The 25,408-nt window shown below is 46.1% G+C and overlaps 2 protein-coding genes across 14 annotated transcripts in view; one reads left to right on the forward strand and one right to left on the reverse strand.

Annotated features, from left to right (window-relative positions):
- The first annotated feature begins 9 nt into the window (after window positions 1–9).
- LOC127061539 (glycosaminoglycan xylosylkinase) lies at window positions 10–4,675 on the forward strand. Of its 4 annotated transcripts, XM_050988556.1 has the most exons (7): window positions 10–270; window positions 350–468; window positions 1,249–1,614; window positions 1,731–2,031; window positions 2,120–2,388; window positions 2,526–2,752; window positions 2,823–4,675. In XM_050988556.1, the coding sequence occupies exons 2-7, from the start codon at window positions 382–384 to the stop codon at window positions 3,049–3,051; spliced, it is 1,479 nt and encodes a 492-aa protein (XP_050844513.1). In that variant the 5' UTR covers window positions 10–270; window positions 350–381; the 3' UTR covers window positions 3,052–4,675. The 4 variants fall into 4 exon arrangements, with proteins under 4 accessions (XP_050844513.1, XP_050844514.1, XP_050844515.1 ...); XM_050988557.1 differs by lacking the exon at window positions 10–270 and having other exon boundaries at window positions 337–468; XM_050988558.1 differs by lacking the exon at window positions 10–270 and having other exon boundaries at window positions 350–852.
- The window catches only part of LOC127061519 (protein sickie), an 83,528-nt gene continuing 61,472 nt past the window's right edge, over window positions 3,353–25,408 (reverse strand). For 8 of the 10 annotated variants that reach the window (XM_050988493.1, XM_050988491.1, XM_050988489.1 and 5 more), the window contains 14 exons: window positions 23,425–23,760; window positions 22,995–23,276; window positions 22,511–22,925; window positions 22,225–22,366; window positions 21,869–21,895; window positions 20,444–20,688; window positions 20,144–20,295; window positions 9,151–9,234; window positions 7,336–8,001; window positions 6,709–7,253; window positions 6,021–6,551; window positions 5,718–5,920; window positions 5,279–5,646; window positions 3,353–5,193 (listed from right to left, as the gene is read on the reverse strand). In XM_050988493.1, coding sequence (XP_050844450.1) covers window positions 5,035–5,193; window positions 5,279–5,646; window positions 5,718–5,920; window positions 6,021–6,551; window positions 6,709–7,253; window positions 7,336–8,001; window positions 9,151–9,234; window positions 20,144–20,295; window positions 20,444–20,688; window positions 21,869–21,895; window positions 22,225–22,366; window positions 22,511–22,925; window positions 22,995–23,276; window positions 23,425–23,760 — 4,155 coding nt within the window. In that variant the 3' untranslated portion in view covers window positions 3,353–5,034. The remainder of the gene's footprint in view (window positions 5,194–5,278; window positions 5,647–5,717; window positions 5,921–6,020; window positions 6,552–6,708; window positions 7,254–7,335; window positions 8,002–9,150; window positions 9,235–20,143; window positions 20,296–20,443; window positions 20,689–21,868; window positions 21,896–22,224; window positions 22,367–22,510; window positions 22,926–22,994; window positions 23,277–23,424; window positions 23,761–25,408) is intronic. The other 2 variants (XM_050988490.1, XM_050988498.1) reach the window with 1 other exon arrangement.

Consider the following 25,408-nt stretch of genomic DNA (forward strand, 5'->3'; position numbering starts at 1 on the left):
ACGCTAGTCATGGTCGATCATCCAATAGCTTTTCGTTTTCATTAAAAATACTTACGCTCTGCAATTTGCAAATATTTAAATCATAAATTTACGAGATGTTTGATAAGCCCTCTGTCATATTTCACCTTTCATTATAACAATTTTTATTAATCAATGTCAAATCGTACAAAAGTATTTCCTACGTCTTCAATAGTTCTTATACTTTCTTATTTAATTCATAAAAGAATAATTAAGACTTTTATCAAATAAAAGCATGTTAATAATATCTAAGTAATTGTTACTTCAATATTTCATTAATATTCTAAATAGTAAAAATATGTCGTGAGATAAGTTATTCATTTGATTATAGTGGTACGGCTATGATAATGGTGTACGTATCGAATGGAATATGTCCGATCGAGAAGTGATATCGATGAATCAAGTGGATTAATACAAAGAAGTGCTGTTAACGCGTATGTAATTGTTGAAGTATGAAATATTTTATTAAAACTATCTTTATTCTAATTAAAGAAAGACGTACTGAATGAAGCGTCGTATGACGTTATTGCTAAGGCGTCACTGTTGGATATCGTTCGTTAATGCAGCTTTTGTAAAATTACACGAAAGTATCGGTATTTATGAAAAATAAAGTGTAATATGAAAATAAATGTAAAAAAAGAAAAGAAAGAAAAGAAAAATATGGCCTGTCTCCGTTCTTCAAGTATCGAATGTTATCGATCATCTATAGGTGTGAATAATTGCAGTATTGTACCGAGTCGATAATTTCATTAAAAACAATTTCTTTGAAAAATGTCACACTACGAGTCTCCCATGGGATAATTGAATTTAATCCGAACATTTCAAGAATTAGAGGTATATCATCAAATTTTCTTAACCACTCTTTTTTTCTTATTAAGTATTTTTAATACAATTTTTATTGTTTCACTACGTAGAAGTATTACAACGCCTCTATCAAAAGATCTTAGAAATAAGAGCATAAAATTTATTAATCAAATTAATAAAATTTATTAATAGGTAATTTTTGATAAAAATTTTTTTTGCCTTTACGTATATTAGAATCTTTATAAAGTTTGCTCAGAATGACTATTATTTAATAGTAAATATTGACGAAAGAAAAATAAATTGTAGAAGTTGCGTATATCGTATATCGACAAATTACTATACCATGTAAGAAAAGAAATATCGTCTTTGTCAATTAGCATCTATCGAAGATTAATTTTCGATCATGTTTTTCTTTTTCTTTTGCAGATGATTGGCAGGCGTTGTGTTCTACTTGCCCTTGGCATCCTTTTGATCCTTGTGATTACTGTAAACATTTATTTTATTCGCATAATCGTAGAGAATTCTTCACAAAAGTCACAGTTCAAAAATTTACCTTTAGTCGAGGAAAATTATCTTCCAGGGTCGTCTTTACGCAAGAATGAAAATAGGAGAAATTTTCAAAAGTCCGTCGGTGAAGATATCAATGAAAAAATTAAAGAAGAGACACGAATATTACCTTCAAAATATTTTAAACAAAATACGAGTTACTTGATCGTACTCGAACGGTTATTGTCCGAATTGAAGATTATGGACAACGCGCATGAAGATATATGGAGTATTCCTAGTAACAATGTTAGTTCTATTTGTTATTATATTTATTATCTATAGCTTAACATTACGTTTACGATAATTTTTCATGTATAAAGATATTGGATGCTGATAACTCACACGTAACGTCGTGTGTATAGTGGCCTGATGCTCACCAGTTAATACCGCCATCGGCTCCGGAATTAGGGACTATACTCAATGCTTTGAGGAAAGCAAAAGTAAAACATGCCGACAACGCTGTCCTTGGTACACAATTGAAACTTATGCTGACACTGGAGAATGGTGCAAAGGCTGTATTTAAACCGCAATGGTATTCTAGAGATACAGTTATTCGTGGACCCGTTTATTACGGAAAAGATCGTCATAATGCAGAAATCGTAGCATTTCATTTATCCTCGTTACTTGCTTTACGAAGAGTACCCCTTGCTGTTATTCGAAAACGTATGATAAATAAAATGCGATATATTTCTATGATATCAATCTAGTAACGAGTGGTTGCGTTAATGATTAGTAATTCGTTACGTTTCAGTTGATCTTAACAATGAGATTCGTAAGCATGCAACACCAGAATTATATACTACTATGTATCAGGAGGGTAATGATACGTGTTTGTACGGTGTTTGTCATTACTGTTCTTCGAACGATCCAGTTTGTGGAACAGGCGATATCTTGGAAGGTGCATTGATATTTTGGTTACCGCGTTACTTGCATCTCGTAAAACATCGACATCCATGGCAGAGGACATACAAGAAAAAAAAACTTGCACCTTGGGAAATGGATGATAATTATTGCAAGAAGGTGAATTTTGTTTATCTGTATATATTATATATCTATATATTTGTATGTACACAAACAATAGATCTATAATGTATCCAGTATAATGGATATGTTTAACGCATTGTTATTATATGTAAAACAATATATATTTTTACAAGGTCAAAGAGTCTAAAGCATACTCGCCACAATTTTCAAGTAGGCTATTGGATTTGGTAGATACAGCAGTTTTTGACTTTTTGATGGATAACGGTGATCGGCATCATTATGAATTAGCGCAAAATAATTTTCACAATCCTGCTGTATTATTGATAGACAATGGGAAGAGTCTTGGTAATCCGGACGTTGATCATCTTGACATTTTAGCGCCACTTTATCAATGTTGCATGTATGTATCAGAATTTTTTGATATAAAATTAGATTATATCAAAGATGAATTTTAACATTTTCCATTTTAGAATACATAAAACTACATGGGATCGTTTAAAAATGTTCAGTGGTGGTACACTGAGCTTGTCATTGGAAAAGCTTATTGCTCGCGAGACGATAATGGCCGATGTTCTACCGCTTATTTCAGATGCACATCTCAGCGCTATGGATAGAAGGCTTCTTACCATTTACGCTGTCGTTGAATACTGTGTAAAGAAAAAGAGATACGTTTCTAATGTAATTCTAGATCATCGGTAGTATGAAGTAAGAAATAAGATATTTTATAGATCGATTATCCGGTTAATTACCGATGATACTAGAATTTGATTTGAAATAGTAGAAGAATTTTGCAGCAGCTATGTGTAAATAATAAATTTGATAGATATGTGAACACAGTCGCGCACACAGCCACACACACACGATATGTATGTATGTTGTATTTTTTTTATATGTTACATCTTATATAACGACATTTAATATATTTGAATCGACGATGAAACAATTGTTTTGGATGACGACGTAACGTGTAAGACGTAAAATGATTTAATGCTAGAGATCGTTAGAGTTTAATGTGGTTTATTTTATGTCACAATAATTACCATTATTTGGATAAATTTTGAATGTAGCGCCGTACAGCGTATAAATACGGTACAAACGTAAAAAACCTGTTAATACGATTGTATAATCGTTAACATACTTTAAAGTTCGTGTCACAGATTGGGATCTGAGAATACTCTCAGTTCGATAACATGTACAATATGTATAGCGAATGTAGCTCGTGGTACTCGTCGGGATTTGCAGTAAAGAGAAACTTGTGGGAGCGAAACAAGCTACAAGTCAGCGTAATGTCGCAGCATTCGACTACTTTCCTTTCTGTTACCACAAGACTTCTCGCAAGCTTATGATACCAAACTTTGAGTCAAGTTTCCACGTTAGCTCCTTCCTCCTCAACGTCTTCGCACAATAACCCTTATATACTTTATTTACAACATTACATGACCAGAATTACTCACATATCTTATCGAATAATTATTCAGTTTTTGTTCATAATACATATCTAGCGCCGTCATTCGCGTATGTTCGTGTATATGTATATGTCAGGCGCATGCGTATTACGTGTGTGTGTGGTACGTGTACGTATGCGTATATCCGAGACGTACGTGTGTATATTATATATAATAACATTTTTGTTCTTTTATAATTAAATAGAGCTTTCGTAGCAAAGTATGTATAAATAGACTATCCTCGCGCGCACGATTATCTCGAATTGCTTCGCGTTCTCGAGTGCGAAACAAATACATATATGCTGCATCGAACCATCCGTCCATGAGATCCGTCTAAGAAAACATAGATTATAGATTACCTGAAAATATTGGACGAGTGGAATAGCGGCTTTGCCATTCCTACATCTTCGCTTAGTCCATATTTCTACGTTCTATGATAATACTGTATACCAGCAAAACTTTTGAGTATATCACTTTTTTTTCTTTATAGGCTGTATTTGCATGACTCTCGTATAACAATTCGATCGTAGAAATGCATTCATTCGAAACAAATTCGTATTTCGGTAACGGCAGCGTTGATTATTGCATGGAGACGTACGATTTATCTCCGCGTCACCTCTATTCCTCGGAAAAAAGGCGGAATCATCCCTTACATAGTTGTCGTTTACTTATTTAATTAAATATCACACCAAAGTGCTCGATGCACGTAGAACTTGGATATAGGCCAACCACAGGTAATAAAGATGTTTTTAAATGTATATGAGACATCACTTTGCATGCGATTTAAATTTAGTTACTTGGAGGGATGAAAGAAGACACAAAGGAAAGAAAGAGAAATTGAAAAAAGAAAAAGGAAAAAGAGAAAAAAAAAGAGGAAACTCCCTGCACGATAGTCGTATCATACACAGTTGTTGGATGGCCGAGAATATATAATAATAATATTGGTATGATTATACATACATTAACGTTATTAATTTTCACGTTGGAAATGTATGCCGCACCAGGATACGTTTATGCGACACTTTTTTCGTAGAAAAACTTGTTCGATCGCGTAGCTCGCTCTCATCGCTCATTTATCTATCGATCGGCCGTCGCTCACCTTCCGGGGTCTCGTTCTATACTCGATCGCTTGACCTACAATTATCTCGTAATTTCGTAATCATGATCTTGTTACGATCCCGATTGTTTCCTAAACGTTCTCCCTTCTAGACGATATTCTCGAGTCGTATTTTTTATTTCAGAGCGCGGATTCTACGCCCCTCGAGGATGACGTCGAGGAACTGAGATCCTCCGAATGTCGAGTATGAGACGAATCGAGGGAAGTGACGGAATCGCTGTCGTTGCTATGGGGACTCGAATAATTGGCGGCTTCCTGAAGTCTCATCAGCATGTTCAACTGTAAAAGAGAAAAAGCAAAATTGGCACGTATAACGATGGAGAGGGAAGGGGTGACGTAGCGCAAGCGTTTCAACGATACAAACAAGAGGATCTCCTTCGGTGTCGCTGTGTGTACTGCCGAGGCTCTTTACGCTGGACGCACCTACGCCCGAGGTATGTCCCGAGGTAACGACGTCGTAACCAACGTCCTCGGGCCTCAAGCGAAGAAGAGCGTCGCTACCATCGTGTACGGCGTGCGTCGAGATCCACGGATAACTGGAGGTAATGAATTGTGCAGGATCTTCCCACGTGGATTCGCCATTTCCGCTTCCGCTCGCGCGTCTTCCATACAACGTTAGGCCTTCCCTGACAGCCTCAACCAGATACGGTATTACGGAATAGTTCCACAAATCCGTGAACCAAACTTGAGAACCTGCCACTTCCATGGGGCAAGAGAGAAAAAGTCGAGGGCCTAAAAAGGTTCGTGTCTCTCGTGACGACGAAGAAATTTTCTAGCGGCGATCCTACAAGTAGCGATCTTACCTATCGTTACGTCGGAACTGCTGTGCGTTTCTAGGAACTTGTTGAGATGCAGCCAGACGCGTGGCAACCATTCCACGACAGCGGCCATTTCTGCGTTTCTCGTGCCACCTGATTCACGTAATTCGTGTTCTAGTAGCTTTCGCCTGAGGTAACGGCCCAAAAATCCTTTAACCGGCTCCATGTGATTGGCGCATAGTACCCACCTGGAGTAGAAGGTAAAAAGGCGCGATACGCGCAATAAACTGCTTGTGTTTCAGAGAAATAAGAGGACTCGATATAGGAAAAGCTTACGCTTTCGTTTACCTGAAGTTATGATGTAATTGAAGATTCGTGGTGCTGCAGGTAGCCTGACTCATGGTGCCAATGATCGCAGGGCAGGAGGAGTGCCTGGTACCGAGAAGACCACTGAAAAGTTCACCGAGAGAGGCGGCATGCTGAAGGTTCTCCAATATTATCACTCTCGGCAATTCGTCGGCCGCATTAGAGTCGCATCTTTCGGCGATATGAGCGAGATATTGCTTGAGTTCTTTGCTCGACTTGTGATCGACTATGAAGGTGGCCACGGCGGCCGCGTCTTTCGAGTCCGTATCGGCATCCACGAGAGCGTGGGCCAATTTTCCTGCCAAGTAACTTTTCCCGGTGCCGCTAGGTCCGCAAAGGATGACTCTGCGATGTTCCGTTAACAAAGATATTAGTCGTTGAACGATGGAGCGTGGTATCAGAGTGTCGATCGCGAGCCAGGAGTAACCCGAGAGCACCAGATAAATAGTTTTCACGTGTCCTATCAGATAACCGCACGGTAGTAATTCCGGGTGCTGAGAGTCCGTCGTACACCTGTTGAAAGGAACGAAAAACGAAAAATAAATATATATATGTATATGTATGTATACACGCGCACACGTGCGTACGCACGCGTACCCAGATTATAAGATTATGAAATTGCTTCGAGGCAATTCCGTATGCCCGACGAAACGAAAGAGATTTAGCTAACCTCGAAGCTTCGCCGAGATGGTAAGCGGCGACACAGTCAACGCCGAGACCCAAATTCGTGACGGGATCGACCCTCGACACGTATTCCTTGAAGCATCGTCGTACGATCGAGTCCAAAGCGTCCCAGCTGGTCTTGTTGCTGATGCAAACGTTCGCGATAACGCAGTGCGGAGGCTCGCCGATGACGCCACTGTCCGAGTTGTTACCCGATATTAGATTGTAATTGAAATTTTTTTCGCTCCCAAGATAGACGGCAACGTTGATTCTCTTTCCGTCCGTGTCGTGGTCTAACGCCGGCTCGCCGCTCGTAGCCGAAGTCGCCGAAGACGGTACGACGGAGTGCTCGGGCACGTTGAGATCTTCCAATTGATCGGCAGTCGAACTGCTGTCGCCGTTGGAAAGGGCAGCAACGCTCGAGGCCACCTCGGTCATACTGAAACGCCTGTCGGGATCGCTCGGGAGAGACGACTGCGAGGACGTAAGGGATTTCGAAGTGACCAGCCGCTGCAGGCGTTCGTTGTTTTGCTTCAGATTGAGCATTTCGTTCTGTAGAAAGGACACAATCGTCGATTGATGGAAACGATCTCGAGCGATTTCTCGCCAAGCTCGAAACTCCAAGAAAACTTACTCTCATCTTGATGACCGTGTCCTTCAACGATTCCAATTGATGGGCCGAGGAGAGTGCCTCCAGCCTGATATCCGTGAGAACGAGATCCTTTTCCCTGAGTTGTTTCTTCAATTCGTCCACGTCCTCGTCTTCCTTCTTGTAAAGAGCCGAGCTGCTCTTGCTCCCGGTGAGTGGATTTTCAGGTTCCGGCGATTTTTGTCCGTTGCTCCTACCGGCACTTTGATTCCTCGCGCTTTCGTGTTTCGAGGCCGTCGGTAATCTCGGGCTATTCGGGACGCTCAATTCTCCGCTGGCACCGTCCTTGCAATCCTCGGCATCGGAGACGGAACCGTGCCTGTTCTTTCGCGACCTGGAGAATGCTTTCGAAAAGGAACTACGCAACCAACCCTTCTTCTTCTGATGACTACTGCTCGCGGAACAAGCGCTGCTCAAGGAGTTGAGCGAAGTGACGCTGTCCGCCGACAGCTGTCTCGCCATCGATGCACCCTGATGATGTCCACCGTTACCGCCGCCCGTGCATCCTGTATTGCCGGAATCCGAATCGCCAAGAGTGTGTCGACGTCCGTTGTTGTTGCCCGATCCTCCCGGCCCGTTGTTCAATCCAGCCTCCGCGCTTTGCTTCCGAAGCCTCTCGATCGTTTCCCGTAACTCTTGTAATTCGGAATCCTGTGCGAGGCAACGGACAAAAATTCTTATTAAAGGTAAGACAAATTTTCACTTTGTAACCTATCCTTAACGATCAAATGGTCGATTATCCCTTATCCGCGATACTGTTCGTTCCGTGAACGGGACATTGTTCCTTCTTGTGACAACAGGTGCAACTATCCGAATGGCTGACCACGGAATCGCTACTCCAAGAATCGGCTACGCTAAACAATTGTCTCATCGATTTGGAACTCGCTTCCTGCCCGAGTTTGTCCGATTTGTCGAGCTCCTTTGCCGCCGGCTTCCTTCTCATCGTCGTCGACTCGCCGACGTTGATATTTCGATAGAAGGTCTTTGCCGCTACGCTAGGAATCAAATTCCTCTTCGTTCGTAAATTTTCCACTTGGAAGCCCTTTTGCGACGAATTATCGACGGTCGTCGTAGGGACACGGTTTTCACACGTCTTTTCGCTCAATCTTTTCGAGTCCTTCGACTTGTTCGATCGCAACTCGTTACCGGACACTTTGTTAGACTTTTCGACCGTTCGACCGTTGTTCTTCAATTTCAATACTTTCGATTTGATCGAAGACGACGATATCGGAGTCGAGTTTTTATTCGCGGATAGCGCGTTTGATTTTTTGCCGATCGCGTTAAAACGCGGCACTTTAAGATCCATCATTCGATCATTCGTCGATTCGGTTAATCGACCGTCGAGGCATCGTAATTCCTGATTTTTTTTCCTTTCGAATTCTTTCCTCCTTATTCCTCTTTTCTTACTCTACTCGGTGCGAATTAATCGGCCGGCGTGACTTTTCAATTTTAATCGCGCGTCGCCGGGAGCGAGAGATTTGTAACTTTTTTGGTTACTTGACGTTCAACGAGCTATCTACACAGATTTGTACCCAAGGTTGCAAGGAAGGCAACCTCTTTTTTTTAACATTTTGATGAACGCATCACTGGAGATGCGCCAAGTTTCATACTTTTCGGTATGTCCGCGACGAAAACTTTGAAATTTTGACGCCTGGCATGTTTGACATCGGAATTGCGTTAAACGTTCGGATATCGATCGTATTTTGTCTTTGTTGAAATTCGTCGGCGAGAGATCCCCGGGCACGGATTTACATAGATGTGACAAAAATTGTGTGGAACATTTCATTTACCGACGCTTACCTTTTTTTCGGCCGTTGCCGTGAGTTGCTGCAATCGTTGCGTCATGTTCGACAGGGATTGTTCGAAGGCGGACACGACGTGTGCCTAAAACAAAAAATTCACCATTATCGTTTAAAAGTATCCTTCCTATGTGTCGAATCTAGAGATTATTACGTCATGGTACATATCGCGATAGAGATCGATTGATATTCGACCTGCTATTAATGTGGTTGCTGACAAAAATAACCCCATTTCAATTTTATTCTATCAATATCGAGAGAATAAAGATAATCTTGCTACCTCGTGGCGATGGAAAGCCCAGACGCAGGACCGTCGCGACCTGCACGCGTTGGTTCGTACCGTACACTCGCTGACTAAAATAACAATAAGCTACGATATTTTACGCACGCACAACCTTGGAAAAGAGGAAACGGCCATTGTCACTGCCATTGATCGTCGACGATGCGGCGATACGGCGATACGGCGATACGGCGATACGGCGATAGGCGACGTAAACGTGAAAGAAATAATTGCATTGGTCTGCGTGTGCGTGTACGATACGATATACGTATATAATTATAATCACACACATCCGATGGAACAGAAAAGTCACCAAACGACCGAGATCATTATTTTAAGACGTCCATAGATTTTGACAAAGTTGCTTTTTTTTCTTTTTTTTGAACTAGAAACAATCCGCGCGCAGGTAAGGTTCCAACTTGTCGTTAAAAGGTTAGATTAGATTTTAGAAGAACGTTCGTCGACTCTTGATCGATCTTTCGTAAGAAAGAAAAATAGCTAGATTCTTATGCGTTTCGAGATTCGCTTTCGAACGCTTATCGCGTTCGCAAGATCGTGGGGGGAAAGTTGTGTGTTGCCTTATTGTATACGGAGCTTAATGAAAGCCGCGAGCGAGTCGTCGAATAGTACTAAAAACTGGACCGGAAACCTTCGGCAAAAACGGTAGATGCCGATGATAGGAGCAAAACGAATGGCGGTGCATAGTGAGACGCCTTGTTCGCATCTAAAACGCAGCGAGAGCTCGTAGCGAGCGAGGGGCGACCCGGAGAGGCGAAAAGAAACGAGGAGCGCGCATCGTTTACGGGATTACCCTCGGACACGAGTCTTTGAGATTTTAGTTCGTCTTCGATGTACCACGGAGAAACGCATTTTCTTCTAGAATCGATAGAGTTTACGAAGATGCTTTACTGATCCTTTGCCAATCGTTCTTTCAAAAAGCCGAATTATCGTCGAATATATTTCGCTCGGATTGAAAATACGATAAACAGAGCGATTCTCCGGGAAGAGGCGTATCGTGCGAACGAGGCATACTCCTTGAAGCGTTACGAGCCGAGCTAAGAAACTGACTGCCGTCGCTGCTGCTGCTGCTACAGTCCCAACAGTTCCCAGACCGTGGAACTACGATTCTCCTTCGTAGCGCGATACGTTTACGAGGGGAATACTCCTCGTGTACACAGGGCCTTCTAGTTCACGCGGGGGGAACTATTCGCAGGAAATGACATTTCGATGTCGACGAAAGAAGTTTGTGCGGAATGCGACTGAATAACGCAGATACTCAACGTACAGATTGATTGAAAAAGAAAAGTACACGCGTATACCTGTACGCACGCGATATACCTGGTCGGAAAGGGAAAACAAAGTCGCTTATCCTTCGAAATCGATGGGGAACTCTTTTTTACTCGTCTCTCCGAAGGAGACAATCCGAGAGGAGAGCGAGGTCGAAGGGTCTTTAAGGCACGACTCCTCCCTCTTTCGCCTAAAGTTTTTCTCAGAAACGACGACAAGGCAGTCCCTTTCGACGGTGGAAAATTTGAAACGAGAAGCGGAAGAGACGTCACGCGAGTCTCGCTCAACGACTCGGAAAAGAATATTATCTTCGATGCGAGTCGATCGATCAGAATCATCGATATCCGTACTATCCCGGCCGATCGGAGCATTCTCAGATTTTTCTAGTTTTCCGTCGTAAAATCCTCCGTCGTCTAAACCCGGACCCACGAAATGACATCGACGCGACCGACTGTAAATGGGTCATTTTCTCGTTTACCTGAAGAGAAGGACAACTCCGGTGTCTGTACTTCCTCGTGGCAAGTTCCCACCAGGGTATCACGTTATCCGTACTCCGTGGCTTAACCGGATCGCTAACGGCGTGCTCGTAAAGCGGTTCGAGCAACGTCACGTTCCCGGATAGACGCCTGGGAGAATCGTTAGAAACCTGATCCCTGGACACGCTTCCTCTTCTCGGCAAGGTGGCGAAAAGTGCGTGCCGGTACTTTCCAGATTCATCCTCGTTTCGAGGATCCAACTTGAGAGAATCGTGTCTGGTTCGGGCATTAACCGCGAAGATCGTCGTTGAAAAAGTATCTCCCGCGGACAGATTCAGACGCGATCTCTCGAGTTGGCCCCTGAGAATGACGTCGGTGGCATCGATCTGACAAAGAGAATCTCTGGTCAAGGAGGATCCGTCGCTGACGTCGATACTGCTGGAGCAACCTCTGAACGAGGGCTCGACCTCTTCGCGAAACGTCCTATCGAGCACATCCTCGGTGGACTTGTGAAGAGATCTGCCGTTCGTTCTCTCCTTCGACCTTCTATACGGAAGAGTTCCGTATTTGTTCTCGTCGAAATTCGCCGGGAGGACGTCGTCCCGAGCGTGGAAATTCGAGAGACCCGTTCCGTTACGATCGAGCGGATTAAGAGGATTCTTTCTCTTTTCTGGATTGCCTGCGGCGTCCAGCGGTGGTAGAGTATTTTGACAAGGCGGGCACCGGGAGATCTCGAAGAATCGATCGTCGTCGTTCGACTCGATGCCGTCCGATGCCGATTCGCTGGGATTTCTTTCTCCGAGGAGGTGGGCCTTCTCGTTCGCGGACTCGTCGATGGCGTGAAGGGAGTCCGTCGACTTGGTCGAGGACGTCGTGGTGGATCCCGTCGAGTGTCTCGAGGTACTCGACAAGGAGGAGGATCTGACCGAGGGGCTAGGCGGCACCTTCCGACGCGTACCCGCCGCCGCCGCCGCCGACGACGACGACGACGACGAGCGTCGTATCGATTTCGCTATCTCGATCCTTCGCTCGTGGAGGGACGGCTCGTTGTTACTCTCGTGCTTCTCGACGAAATTTTCGGCCAAATTCTCGCCAAAATTCGGTGAGATCGGTGGCATCGGTACCATGCCACCTCTGTTCCTGAGGTAACCGCAGAGATCGTCGGACAGGCAAAGCGTCTCGCCCTTCGCTATCTCGTTGATCACCCCGTAGCTCGAGCGGCTCGACTCGTCCGATATTTTGTAACTCTTATCGATCCCAGCTATATTTTTATTCACGTCTTCGATGTATTTCACGGTGGTACGATAGAGGTCTCCGCTCTGAACGTAATTTCCATCTACAACGACGGCTCGACGATCGCGTCTGCTTCGAGAGGTGGAAGCGCTGTTAGGCAGGGCGTAGATGGGTTCGCTCCCCTCGGTATCCTTATCGAGCGAACCCATCCTTCCAAAGTCGCCTCTCGGTGGGCGCGACTCGGGCTTCCGATCGACGGTACCAACAACGACGGACCTTTTCGTACCGGATTGGACGATCTTCGATCTCGGAAGGGCGTTGGGTCGGGCGACGATAACGCGTCGAGCCGATCTATCGTCGACGGGAGAGAACGTTCTCAAGGTCCGCTCCTCCTCGGCACGATCCCCATCAATCCCCCGTTTCTCCGCTTTGTCGACGACGAAACCTTCGTTGTTGTTCTTTACGTTGCACCTCTTCTCATCGACGATCACGCACGAGCGACTCCTTCGTACGTTTCGAGGCTCCTTCCGCGCACCATCGTTCCGAGCGGCCAAAGTCTCTCGTTCTTGGGAGACCTTGCGGAAGGTTTTCAGAGCCGTTTCACCCGTACGCCTCGCATCGTTCCTCTTCGACGCGATCCGTAAAGTCCCGTAAGTCTCGAGAATCGTCTTTCCATCGTTCTTTCCAACGCAGCTCCAATCGTCTTTCCGACGTAGGTCCGATCGTTCGCGCGACCTTCGACGGACTTCGTCGTCGGTGAAATTCGTAGCCGAAATCCGATCGATGCGCGGGCCCAACGCGCAACGATCACCACCACCGTCCGCCACCGTGCCGCCTTCCTCCGAATCGGTAATCGGACGTGGCCTGCTCCGACCGCGCGACCTTATCGTCGCGTAGCCGTCGTGAACTTGTCGCGAACATACCTTCAAATCCATCGTCGATGGATCGAGATCGTTCGAAAGGCCACGAGTAAAGTCCTTTTCATAATTTTCTCCTAAACCTCTCGTACCTGTAATGTTCTAACCCGACGAAGAGTACGCACTCTCGTCGTCGTGCCACGGCTCCACGTCCAACCAATAGATACGCGTGTAGCTGCAGGGAATACTTCGTTAGGATAAAATACGCAACGCGGAGGACACGGCTGTTCTTAGAAATGAACATCTAAGATCGGGAATCTACATCTCGATCCGCTTCCTTTCCGTCGCGTATTCTCTCTCGAGCTCCCTTCCGTGGCCGAGTTTCGGGCTAATTGTAAGTAATGTCAAAATTGTAAGAGGATAGGGTATAGAGGATGGAGGTCTTGGATATAACGAGGCTCCCTGACCCAAATCGATCCTCGAGTGGATAGAAACGATCGTAGACGCAATACGACGATACGATACGACCTCTCGCGAGCAGTCCTCGAGCAGCGATAAGACGACGACGCGACTCGGTGTGCGTGCGTGCGCGCGCGTGCGATCGGAAGAGAATGATTAAAGCCATCTGCCGTTCGCGGCTTCTATCGCCAGATGCCTTTATTAGAGACTCTCGCGAAAATTCTAACGACTTCTCCGATAAATTGTCGAAACGGACCGAACCGAGCGACGCGACCCCGTTCGCTGCATCGCAGGCTTTATTCCGGCTTCGGCGATCGAGTCGTCGTTCGGCGCGGCGCGAACGACAGGACGGGAGCGACGTTATGTACGATACGTAGCGACGCGACGTAACGATAGAACACGGCGCAAGGTGCGATCGCGTCGAAGGAGCAACGACACCAAAGATCCTACCTGCTCGACCATCATTTGGCGCACCTGCCGCGTACTTTGGTGCGTCGACCGCTCTCGCGCCCGCCCGGAAAGACCTTCCCTCGGAACGAGTCGATTCCTCGATCGGCTAGTCTTGCCATCGATACGGGCTTATTCGTCGGCCGAGCCCTTTTCTTCGCACGGATTCGTATCGTTCGCAACGCGCGACTATAGCGTTACGCAACCTCGACGACGAGATCGTACGATCGGGATCAGGAAGATGCGTAGCCAGCTACCGTATACGTTCTAAGAACGGTTAACGGTGCCGAACGATGGAGGACGACGAAAGAGAGAACGCAGATATTATAAAGGAGAAGGCGCTGGCAGAGAAGAAAAGTTCGCGACGAACGGCTCGTATCTATTTTGAAAGGACTACACTGCTGCGGTTGCACGTGCGTCTTGTGTCCGGCACGACGATGCGGCGCGCAACGTGTGTCGTCTGCATGCGTGCGCGGTTTAACAAAACCAATAACGTCAATACAGGCATGTACATACGCATGACTCATTCGGAATACGAGTGTACATAAAGGTTGAAAGAGAGGCATTCGCATCGTCCGGAGTCTTCCCCTCTGCACCTACGTTCCTTTCGTTCGAACGTTCGTACGCGTAGCCGAACGCATCTCGATCTTGGAATCGTCAAAAGTATGTCGCGAATATTCTCTACGTGGAACGGAAGTCGATCTCGGACGTAACGAAGATCGTTTTCGTTGGCGTTTGGTCGCGTCACGAAAGCTCGTCTCTTTGCTCGACGGCGATTATTAACATAACGAGTTCATTAGAAGCGTCATCCACCGCGCGCCGCCCTCGTCCCGTCGCGTCTCTTCGTTTCAACATTTGACGAACGTGCGTCTATCGCCTGTGAAAGATAGTACCTGCTGACGTATTCTAGTAGCAAACTATCTTTCGTATTCAAGGGATACGTACATAGAGTTCTTTGAAAACAGAAGAAGAAGAGGAAGAAGAAAACAAACGGTAGAGAAACGGATAGTAACGAGATACGTTCCGGTAGCAAAAAGCCTTACGCGTCGCATAGGAATTCGAACGTTTGTTTCTCCGCGCGAATTCGTTTTTGCGCTCTGTTTATTACGATGTAACGTCGTAGAATCGTACTCTCTCCTCGATCCGACGAGTGATACGCGAAAGACGAGTCCGTCCGAATCTATTCGAATCGTATTTCGTAAAAAGGTCAACGACGAGGTCTTCGATACGGAATCTACTTTTCCAAGCCGATTGGTAACGCGACTCGGTGCCCGTTGCGTTTTTTTGACTAACCAGCGCGGATAGGGAGAGAGAGGGGGGGGGAGAGAGAATCGTATTGTAGCGCGTCTATATTTAACGATTAGCCAACGCCAAGTCAAAGCGTACGCATTTTTAATGCGACTTTAATGGCGTGCGTCGCCTTCGACGAGAAGAAGCGAAGACTTTATCTACGTTCTGCGCGCATCGATATGCGTGTACGAGTAGACGCGTTGTCTTTTTAAAGTCGAGGAGTCAAATTAAGAGAATATAGATCGCACGCGCGAGCTTTCTATACGTACCACACGTAGATTCTACGTACAGCGTCTGTACCTATGGTATATGGAACGAGAGAGAAAGAGAGACTCGAATCCAAGACCTTTCTCCGCGTCTGATACGGACGAGAACGCTTGGCGCACCTCGCTAATTAACGGCAATTTAAATCCCTCTTCCACGTGCACCGTACTGGAAAAGTATCTAAAACGATATCCATTCGTTGCCTTTCCTACGAGCAGCACGCGTGCGCATCGACGTTTTTCGCGCTACGCGCCAGCCCGCGCGAGTCAACTTTCGACCAAACATTTTTCAAAGTTCCTTCCAAGATCGATCGGATGCAAAGGTAGGTTAAGATTTTGCCGGAAGACGTCATCGACGAGGAAAAAAAGTCGTGTTTATTCCGTCGTAATACGTCGCGCAAAGAATGCGAAATGGACGACGAAGGCGAAGGCGAAGGCGAAGCCGAAGGCGAAGACGATGACGACGTCGATGATATTCTCGTGCACGTTCGCGATTCTTTGCATTCTAAACGTAATTGAAAGCGTCCTCGCGGCGTGACGTGCTCGTGCACGGAATTCTTCCGTTCTCACGTAATATCCTCGAATATAAATTGAAACACTCTTAGAGTAGGGTATTACGAGGCACTGGGTCAATCGAATCAACCAGATGACTTTGGGCGTATTCTTTACGAGCTGGCTAAAGACGAATTGGAAAAGAGAAAAGCTTCGGTCAGCCGTTGAATGTTGCGATAGGTGTATCGAAGTAAGAGCTTTTGTAATAAACGGGAACTGTTTCGAATGCGTTACGACAAGGCCGGACGGACACGCATTTATCTTCGGGACGAGCGAAATACGTTGTCGAAAGGAACGATCGACTCGAAGAGAGGACGAATAAGAGAAGCGAGTAAAGGCGGACGCTTAATGCGAGGTATTAAAAGGAGAGACAAAAGGCAAAACAACAGCGCGTGTTTTAATAAGGCAGACCACGGGATTGGCTGGATAGTTGGTTCAATCATGTCTCGGGGTCTTCGTCGTGTCTCCGAGGGTCTTTGCTCGCGGCAACCAAGTTTGCCTACCAGAATTAAAATCCATCGCGAGCGGCGAATCGTTATCATCGTTGCCATTACGTATCGTCGCTGTCATACGTCGTCGTGACACTGACTTTTTGCCCTTTTTGTTTATTCGTCTCGTTCGATTCTCGAGAGAAGAGTTTAAGGTCTCGACGACTCGTCGAAAAATGATTCTTCGCTCTTATCCGTCGATCATCGAGAACGAATTTCGCTTTTAGAAGTAGAAAAGTATAGACGCGCGAAATCGGGAGCAAGCGAGTACCGACGAGAGAGAGAGAGAGAGAGAGAGAGAAGATGGGGGCCGGCGAGTGCTCGAGCAACGAGCTCGACGGAACGAACAAAGGAGTAAGAAAGCACGTGCTCGTGACACAAAACTTCTCGCAGGATCCGGGTCGAAAAAAAAGAAGAAATAAAAATAGGAAGAAAATGCGCTTCGCAAGAAAACGTGCGTTTATCCGATACCCGCTCGTTCTCGATTTTCTCCTCCTTTTCTAAAGGTTTCGAACGTAAGCATCGGGAGAAAAGCGTCTTTCCCAAGACGAAGGGAAAATTCTTCGAAGAGGAACACGGCCGTAAAGGCGAAGGGTAAGACGGAACCGTAAATCTTGTCTCGTCCTTAAGCGACCCTCCGTCTCTCTCTTTCCCGCTAGGAAAACGTCCACATGGCTCTCGGGTGCGCATCCCTTCGATAGAACGCAACCGCAGCGAGACTTTCGGGAGGCGTCGAAGCGAGAGAGTCGAGTAAAATAATACTCGAGATAATGGACGCTCGTCTCCGTAATTGAAATACCTACGCGCTTTTGAGAAAATGTCTATGTAACCCCTTCGTTGATCTGTTTCAGAAGTTTTACAAAGAGAACCAAAAATTTAAAGCCAATGTAAAAGATCGCCTTTAACGTCCGGCAAGAAAATTATATCGATACGTACGCGAACGCTTTATACGTGGATATTTGTTATCCGAGAAGGATCGTAATTCTTTTCAAAGAATCGTAAATCGGTCGACATTGCGAAAAAAGAAGGTATTCTCTTTCCCGATACAATGAGAAAGATCTCATCGGCCATCCTCGACGACGAGGAACGATACGTACTGTAGGCTTGTCGGAGTGGCGGGCGCTCGTCGTTGCCCTCGGTCGACGAGCAGAGATATGGAAACGCGAGAAAAATACGGTGCTCGAGAAAATCGGTCGATCGGCCGACGAGGAACAGGTAGCGGAAAACGCGGTTCTAACGCGGTAGTAGCCGCCCAGTGCGCGTCTCTTTCCTCTCCTCCTTCGCCGCACTCCTAAGAACCCTTACAGTCGAGCCTCCTCGTCCAATCAAAAGATTTCGTTAGCCTTGGAAGTCGCGCCTTGGAAGAAACGAATCGTCTCTTTCTGCCTTTATCCAACGATATTATTTTATTCGATCTCTATGACTTGATTTTCATCGTTAAAGAGCACGATTAATTATCCGTAATGACGCACGGCCGCGAACCTCTCGTCCGTTGAAAACGAACAAGATTTCTATCTCGCACGCGTCTAAGCGTAAGCCACTTCGAACGGACTTTCGGTTACGGAGAATGGATATTCAGTTTTCGTCGAGTTCGTGAATCGAACGATACTCATCGGACTCGGAGATTTATCAAAGTCCTTATCGGAGAGCATCGTTTACCTTTCTTTTATTTTCGTATCGAATTTTATCGATACGATAGAAAGATAGATATGATCTTTTCTACGAGAAAGGAAGGAACGCACAGCCGTGTCTCGCGTTGCTCTCATCCGAGATTCGTGTTTCTCCAAGTTTTCTTAAATATACCGAGGGAAGATAGCGTACCTTATCTAGGGTACCTATCGTCTCAATTTTGACGCTCGATAACGGGACGGATTACGGGTGAGGAACTCGATAAGCGGAGAAAATCGTAACCGTCCGATGGAACGAGCTTGGACGAACGATTTCACGATACCGATAGAGATCGTTCGTGTTTTTTTTTTTTCGGTCACCGCTAATCCAGGATGGATCGAGAAACCGCGTAGCACACTGTTTTTCACGTAGCACCGAACGTTAGATTCTCCTCGACGTCGGTTATCACCACTCGAAACGTTTCTCCGTTTCTCCTTTGTCCTCTCGTCTTTTCGAGAAGAAGGATCGTAGGAAGACGAGGAGAACGGATGGCGTCCGGAGCCGCGACAGACGCAACGCGTAGAAGACGCCTAGAAGGAAACGAGAACGGCACGAGGAACGAACGCGTCGCGTTGCACGGGACCAACTAAAGAAACCGATCGGCGCGAAGGCGATTCAGGCAGGCGCGGCGGAAGATCGTACGGCTTCTCGATTGGTCGATCTCAGTCCCCCTGCGCTCTTACGACGACCGACTCGTCGGCCAATCGCGCTCGAGTTACATCCGAACGAGAGCCAGCTATTTATCCATTATTCGAATTGCTGCTACTTTTAGTAGCGTCGCTCGAATCGATTTATTATTTACGTAGATAGAAATTTCAAAGGATTTCGAGACGTGTCGATGGCCAAATACAACGGCCGTATTTTATTTGGCCGAAAACAAACCTTTTAACGACGTCTAGTGCTCTTAATTATGTGCTCTTAATTACATCCGATTCTTTATAATCTGAATAGCGACGACGACGACGACGACGACGACGACGACGACAATAAATGTTTTTATTGTTAAAGTAAATAAGAAGAGCGATTAAAGATCAAGATATAATTGGTAATTATGAATAAATTGGCGATATCATTGTAACGGCGATGCGTGGATAATGGATGTACGCGCACATGCGAGACTTATCGCGCATATGTATTTGCAAACTAACGAAGAATTAAACGAACGAACATAGTTCTAGTTAGAAGAGGAGATATTAGCCAAGGAGAGAGACAAAAATATGAGCCTTTCGAGCGAGTATCGGCACGCAACTCGCTTCGTCGGTGTAACGGACGCGGTAAGGAGTCACGATGAACTTGGTGTGCTACACGCCGGGGAGGAATAAAAAAATACGAAAGATCGCGCCGTTAAACGGTATATATGAGTTAAAATGAGGATAAGAGCGCGCACGTTGGAAGAGTCAAGGTGTGTGGGTGTTTTCGCGTGGTCGCGATATACGAAGAAAAGAAACGAGAAAGTAGCTCTGAAATCTTAACGCTCGTCACGATATATACCTACTTACCTCTGTGTCTGCGCGCGCGTATGCATATATATGCGCACACGCTACATTTTCGCGGCTACATTTTCCTTTACACCCGATAGAAAATATATCAAAGTCGACGCTTCGTAGATTTCGATTTTTTAGTGGATTATTGTCCTTATCGGGAGCCGATCGAGAGATAAGGACGTTCGCGTGGCAAATAGTGGATTAACTCACGTTGGTCGATAGTTGACTGGTCAGTGAGTGAACCTTCTCTTGGGCGTCCAGCAGCTCTCTACGTAGCTTTCTCAATTCGTGTGCCTGTTTTTCTTCCGCCGAACTGTAGAGACTGCTTGCTGTCGACACTAGGGATACGGAGGAGCCGTGTACTGAAATGAAAAACTGTACTCAGCAAGTTATTCTCTTTCGACATCACTTTTGGAAGAATAATAAGGATTTGGACGGTTTTAAAATCGATTTCGAATCGATTTAGCGGGTACTTGAGGTGTCTCGAAACAAGGATACAAAGGCACTAACTATCGTCGTCTTTGTGTACGTGTTGATACAAATTAGGTGGTTGTCGGGACGTATGCGTCGGTGTCGGCGAAGTCGGTTGAGACCAATGTTGGCCGGTGCATCCCGCCGAGCCAACTGGAACACTGTAGTATGGTTCTACGCCCACGCCAATACCAATTCCGATACCGGCTTCCTCGCCGACGGACGACGACGTACCGCTCCCTCGTGCTAGCATCGATGGATACATTTTCTCGCTTTTAGTGGATCTGTGAAAATAAAGCCGTGCACCTTTTAACTTTTTCACGAAACTCACGGTCGATGGTCCCACCCTCCGTATTCCCCGCCTCCCCCCCCGTATTCACACCTATTCCCTCGTACTTCCCCGTATGGAGGTAAGGTATAATGGAATAGAAAGAAAAGGAAGAAAAATAAGAGATTCGTGAAGAGATCGCAATAATGCAGCTGACATAAAGAAGCTCTTTCTCCAAAATTGACTACGTTACGTATATATATATATATACAACGTTACCATATAGCTAATAGCGTCGGGCTTTGCACATAAGGAAAACAATTTCTCCGAGATATATCTATGTAGTTGAACGATAATCGTGAGTGTTACCTCCGTCTGAAGCTAGGCGATTAGATACGAAAATGTTTTTTGCTTCGAGAGCACCCACCGTGAGTATCTACATACGTACTAAATCGCGCGTGTGCCAAGATCGATCGGCTCTTGCTCTCTCTCTCTCTCTCTCTCTCTCTCTCTCTCTCTCTCCCGCTCTCTCGCTCTCTCGCTCTCTCGCTCTCTTTCACCTCATCGTGGAGATCTCGGGGAAAGCTCATACATGCGTTCGCACAAAAAGCGCAGAACAGAGGCACAAATACGAGATACAAAAGACGAGACGAATATACCTACTCGGATTAACAATAATCGGCCATTAATGCGCTGCACTTGGGAACGACGTGTGTTACGTTCGATAAACGATAAACGATATACGATAAACGATAAAAACGAATATCTATATAATATATACATTGTTAGATGCAGGTGTAGTCTCTTATGTAAGCCGAACCTCTTGCCATCGATCACTACGAATATCTTTACGAGCCGTTTTCAACGACTGACATAGATACGAAAGAGTATTATTCGATTTTGGACAAAGATATCAGGTGAAGATCTTGGAAAGAGTATAACGATGAAAACGACGAAGCTATTTGAAGTGATGCAGGCAAGTAGTCCGATCCGTAAATCTATCCAACGTGTGTGATCCGTACGATTCTGCATTTTTTAATCCTTTCTCGGTACGAGCGCACATATTTTCTTTTTTCTCGGCAAACCATTTGTAAACTCGCGTCTACGATAGTAGCGCGCACGATGAGGAGAGGATTAAGTTATGCACCGAAGGCAGGGCGGACGAATGTATATGATGTACTGGATAGTCGCACTACCTTGGAAATGTCCTGTCCCGTAGATGGCTAAAACGGTATCAAATATTTCAACGTTATTTCATCGTAACGAACAATTAACTTTCGTGACAATAATTATTGAATAATTCGAAGAAAGCCAAGACCGATCATTACGACATATGACAAGTCATGAAAATATAAGCCTATCGTAACAAGTGAAACGTAACATCGCGATTAGACAAGAGCGGTCTTTCGTAATAACTTTTTTATCTTGCCGTATTCTATGCATGCAACTAGATGAACGATCGATCGATTCGTCGTTAGAGGATCGGACCATAAAAAATAACGAAAGAGAAAGACGAGGCGCGAGTGGAAAGAAAAAGATATTGTTGGCTCACCTAATCGAATTACTCCTATTGAGTCTCGGCGGAGCTGGGGATCCCGTAGAGTCCCTTTGATGCATCAGCAGACGAGCATGCGTTAAGCTCGCTCTATGCGATCCTAGAGATTCTACGCTGTCGGCTTCGCACAATCCCATACCTACGAGTAAGCATCGAATCGATCGTTTACAAGCACGCGTACATCGGTAATAATCCTAATTTAACTAATTTTACGAAATATAACGCGTATATCCCAACAATACGTCGCGACGTTCTTGGTCGAGCGTCTACGGCAGATATGTACCTTGCGAACGTCCACTGGGAGTATAAGTATTGCTGTGCCTCATCCAGGATGTGGCGTAGGGACTGTTAGGGGTGTAGTAACCTGGAAGATCGGGAGCGGCGTAATTGCTACAGGTATCGCTGAGGCTTCCATCGGAAGGTTTAAGGACGCGAGGCGAGAAAGAGGCGCTGACCGGTCCTGCGCCAGTTCCTCTTTCGCGGTGATGAGCCGCGGCAAAGAGAGCCGTGAATTCGGGACTTCCTGGCTTCGGTAGGCTCTGCGAACCGAGCAACAAACGATCTCGAACGGATTGAGACAATTGACTGGCGCTCGGCCCGGTGAGACTGTAACTTTTGTAGTGATGACCTTGATTGGAACTCGACGAATTTGCCTGTAGCTCCGTGGTGCACGTCTGAGTTCCGCCGGACACTTTAACCTGCGAAAAGGCACGAGCCGTAACGAGGTACTGGAATCGATTCGGATCTCTCTCGATCGGAAACAATACCTTCGTCCTTGGAACCGCACTGACTTGAGCCGTTCTCGTCGCCGCGTCTTTGCTACCATTTTGAACACCGTTCGGACTAGGACTGGTACCGGCACTGTGTCGTTTCACGTATCCGAAACTCTGAGGCACTCCTCTGACTTTGTTGCTGCTGCCGCCACCGCCGCCGCCGCCGCCGCCGCCGCCGCCGCTGCTGCTGCTATTACCGGTCGACGTTCCCGAGGAAACTTTCTGTGTCTTCTCGCCATTCGCATACTCGGCCATGGTCTGTTTCCGATGTTTATCCTGAAAACGAAAGATACGATATCCGATCTGCGAACTGAATATTGGAAGAACGACGATTTACCATCACTATTACTTTTCTATCGCTCTTAGACTTTTCGAACGGAGATGAAAATAACGATAAAGAGGGAAAGGATATTCCCCGGTTTACCTGGGATCTTCTGGAGGGACTAGGGCTCGGTGGTGCGCCCTCCTTGTCTCTCTCTCGGTCTCTCGCCGCGCCAGCCTCTATGTACTTTCTCCATTGCTGACTGTTGGAGCTGCTGTTGGACGAACCGTTGGATCCCTGCTGTTGTTGCTGATGCTTAAACGCCGAACTTTCGGTCTGCTGGGAGCTATCGGATTTTTTCGTGTGAGGATGGTGACCACTGCCGGGATGCCTCGAGCTCACCACACGATAGACCAGGTTATTACTCTGTTGCGCGCCTTGGGGGGTGGCCGAATTACCGCCACCCCCCACGATCACGCCACCGCCGCCCGGCACCTTCTGTTTCAAACATAAATAGCCATTTTATTGATTTACCAAATTACTCGAAAATTTACTATTTTATTTAGATTCAAGGGCTAATAGACGAATCTTGCGAAAGTACGTTGTGCGCGGATTATGCACGACGTGCATCCGCGTACTGCATTATTTACTACGCATAACGACGAACACGACGTTGCACAGGGGAATACTCGAAGCTCCGGGCTCGACGTGATTCAGAGGGGTAGCCGAATATCAAGCGACCGCTAGATCCTCTCCCCTCCCTTTCCGTAACTACGTTTCGCTTTCGCTAACTGGCTTTAGGTGAATCCACGACTCGGCGAGTGACTCACGTGACACAGATAGGGTAGATAACGACGCTAAACGAATATCTTTGTGGTAGACCGTTTGACTCGGCGATAATCGGTAAGGAATAAAAAGAAAAATGACAAGTTTTAGATCTTGCATCTAATACTTTTTCAACCATATCGTAATATTCTTTTATTCCTCGTCGAGAGAAAACAAAGGGGGTCGCGCGCGTGGTAAAGCGGCGCGTTCGAGAGACGACTGCTTGAATTTCGTTCAACGTCCGACGTCGCTACGGTATGCGGTCGGCCCGATCTTATGGGCTCCCGAGACGGCCGAGAAACAATAAACGCAGGACGACGAGTACCTTTGAACCACGTCCCTGGCACTGATGTGAAAATAAACGAAGAACGCTTTACGGTCGTAAGAAACGCGGTCGCGGCGGCGGCGGCGGCGGCGGTTCTAACGCGATCCCTCTTTAATTCTCCACCTGGATTTTACGGATTTATTTGTTGTAATCCACATTGACGCGTGGAAAGCCTACGTTGTTCTTCATCAAAAAATCTCCTACTTTTATAGCGACGTCGACGATCGACGACTTAACGACTTTCCTCTTAGATGTAATCTCGATTAATTTAAACAAGAGCTCTTTCGATCGTAATCGCAAAGGAACTCACCATGATCTTTCTCCGAAGGTCTCCTATCGCTACTTTCCCCGCATAGCTGGGTCGATAATAACGACAAGGATAATTTCAAACGATTTTAACGATTATTATGGCAAAGCACTCGTTTGCCCGACGACCAACCGTCTCGAGGGGGACACCTGAATCGACAATGAAAGTGGCGTCGTATCGTCTGGAAGGTCCGTAAACGTCTTTCGTGTTCTTCGTACTCGTCGCACGACGAAAGCGTTACTACGGCGAGGTTCGGTTCAACGTTCGATTGGACGAGAAAGAGGCGGCATAATGGTCCGAGGTAGCGCGAATAGACGGTCAAATATACGTATGTATACGCACACGCGCGTATCTACCGTGTGAAATTTTGGGCTTGAAAAATGAATGACTCACGGGTCTCGCGTTCGGCATGCGCGTACGCGCGTACGGGAGCAACGTTTTAACGTAACTGCCGAGAGCGTGGACGAGCGCGCGCGCGCGCGCACGCTCGACGATTCATCGCTCGCCACCCCCTTTTCTCAAGCCCCCACCATAATCGCGCTTACGCTACGATACCGGCACTTCTAACCAACCGTACCTGACGTCAAACACCACTACCACGTTTTATTACAGGCTGACGCGGAAAGAAATCGTCGACGAGCACGGAAGACTTTTCGCTCTTATTAGCGTACGGTTAGAAAAATTTGAAA

The sequence above is a fragment of the Vespula vulgaris genome, chromosome 2 (assembly GCF_905475345.1).
Source record: "Vespula vulgaris chromosome 2, iyVesVulg1.1, whole genome shotgun sequence".
Classification (NCBI taxonomy): Eukaryota; Metazoa; Arthropoda; class Insecta; order Hymenoptera; family Vespidae; genus Vespula; species Vespula vulgaris.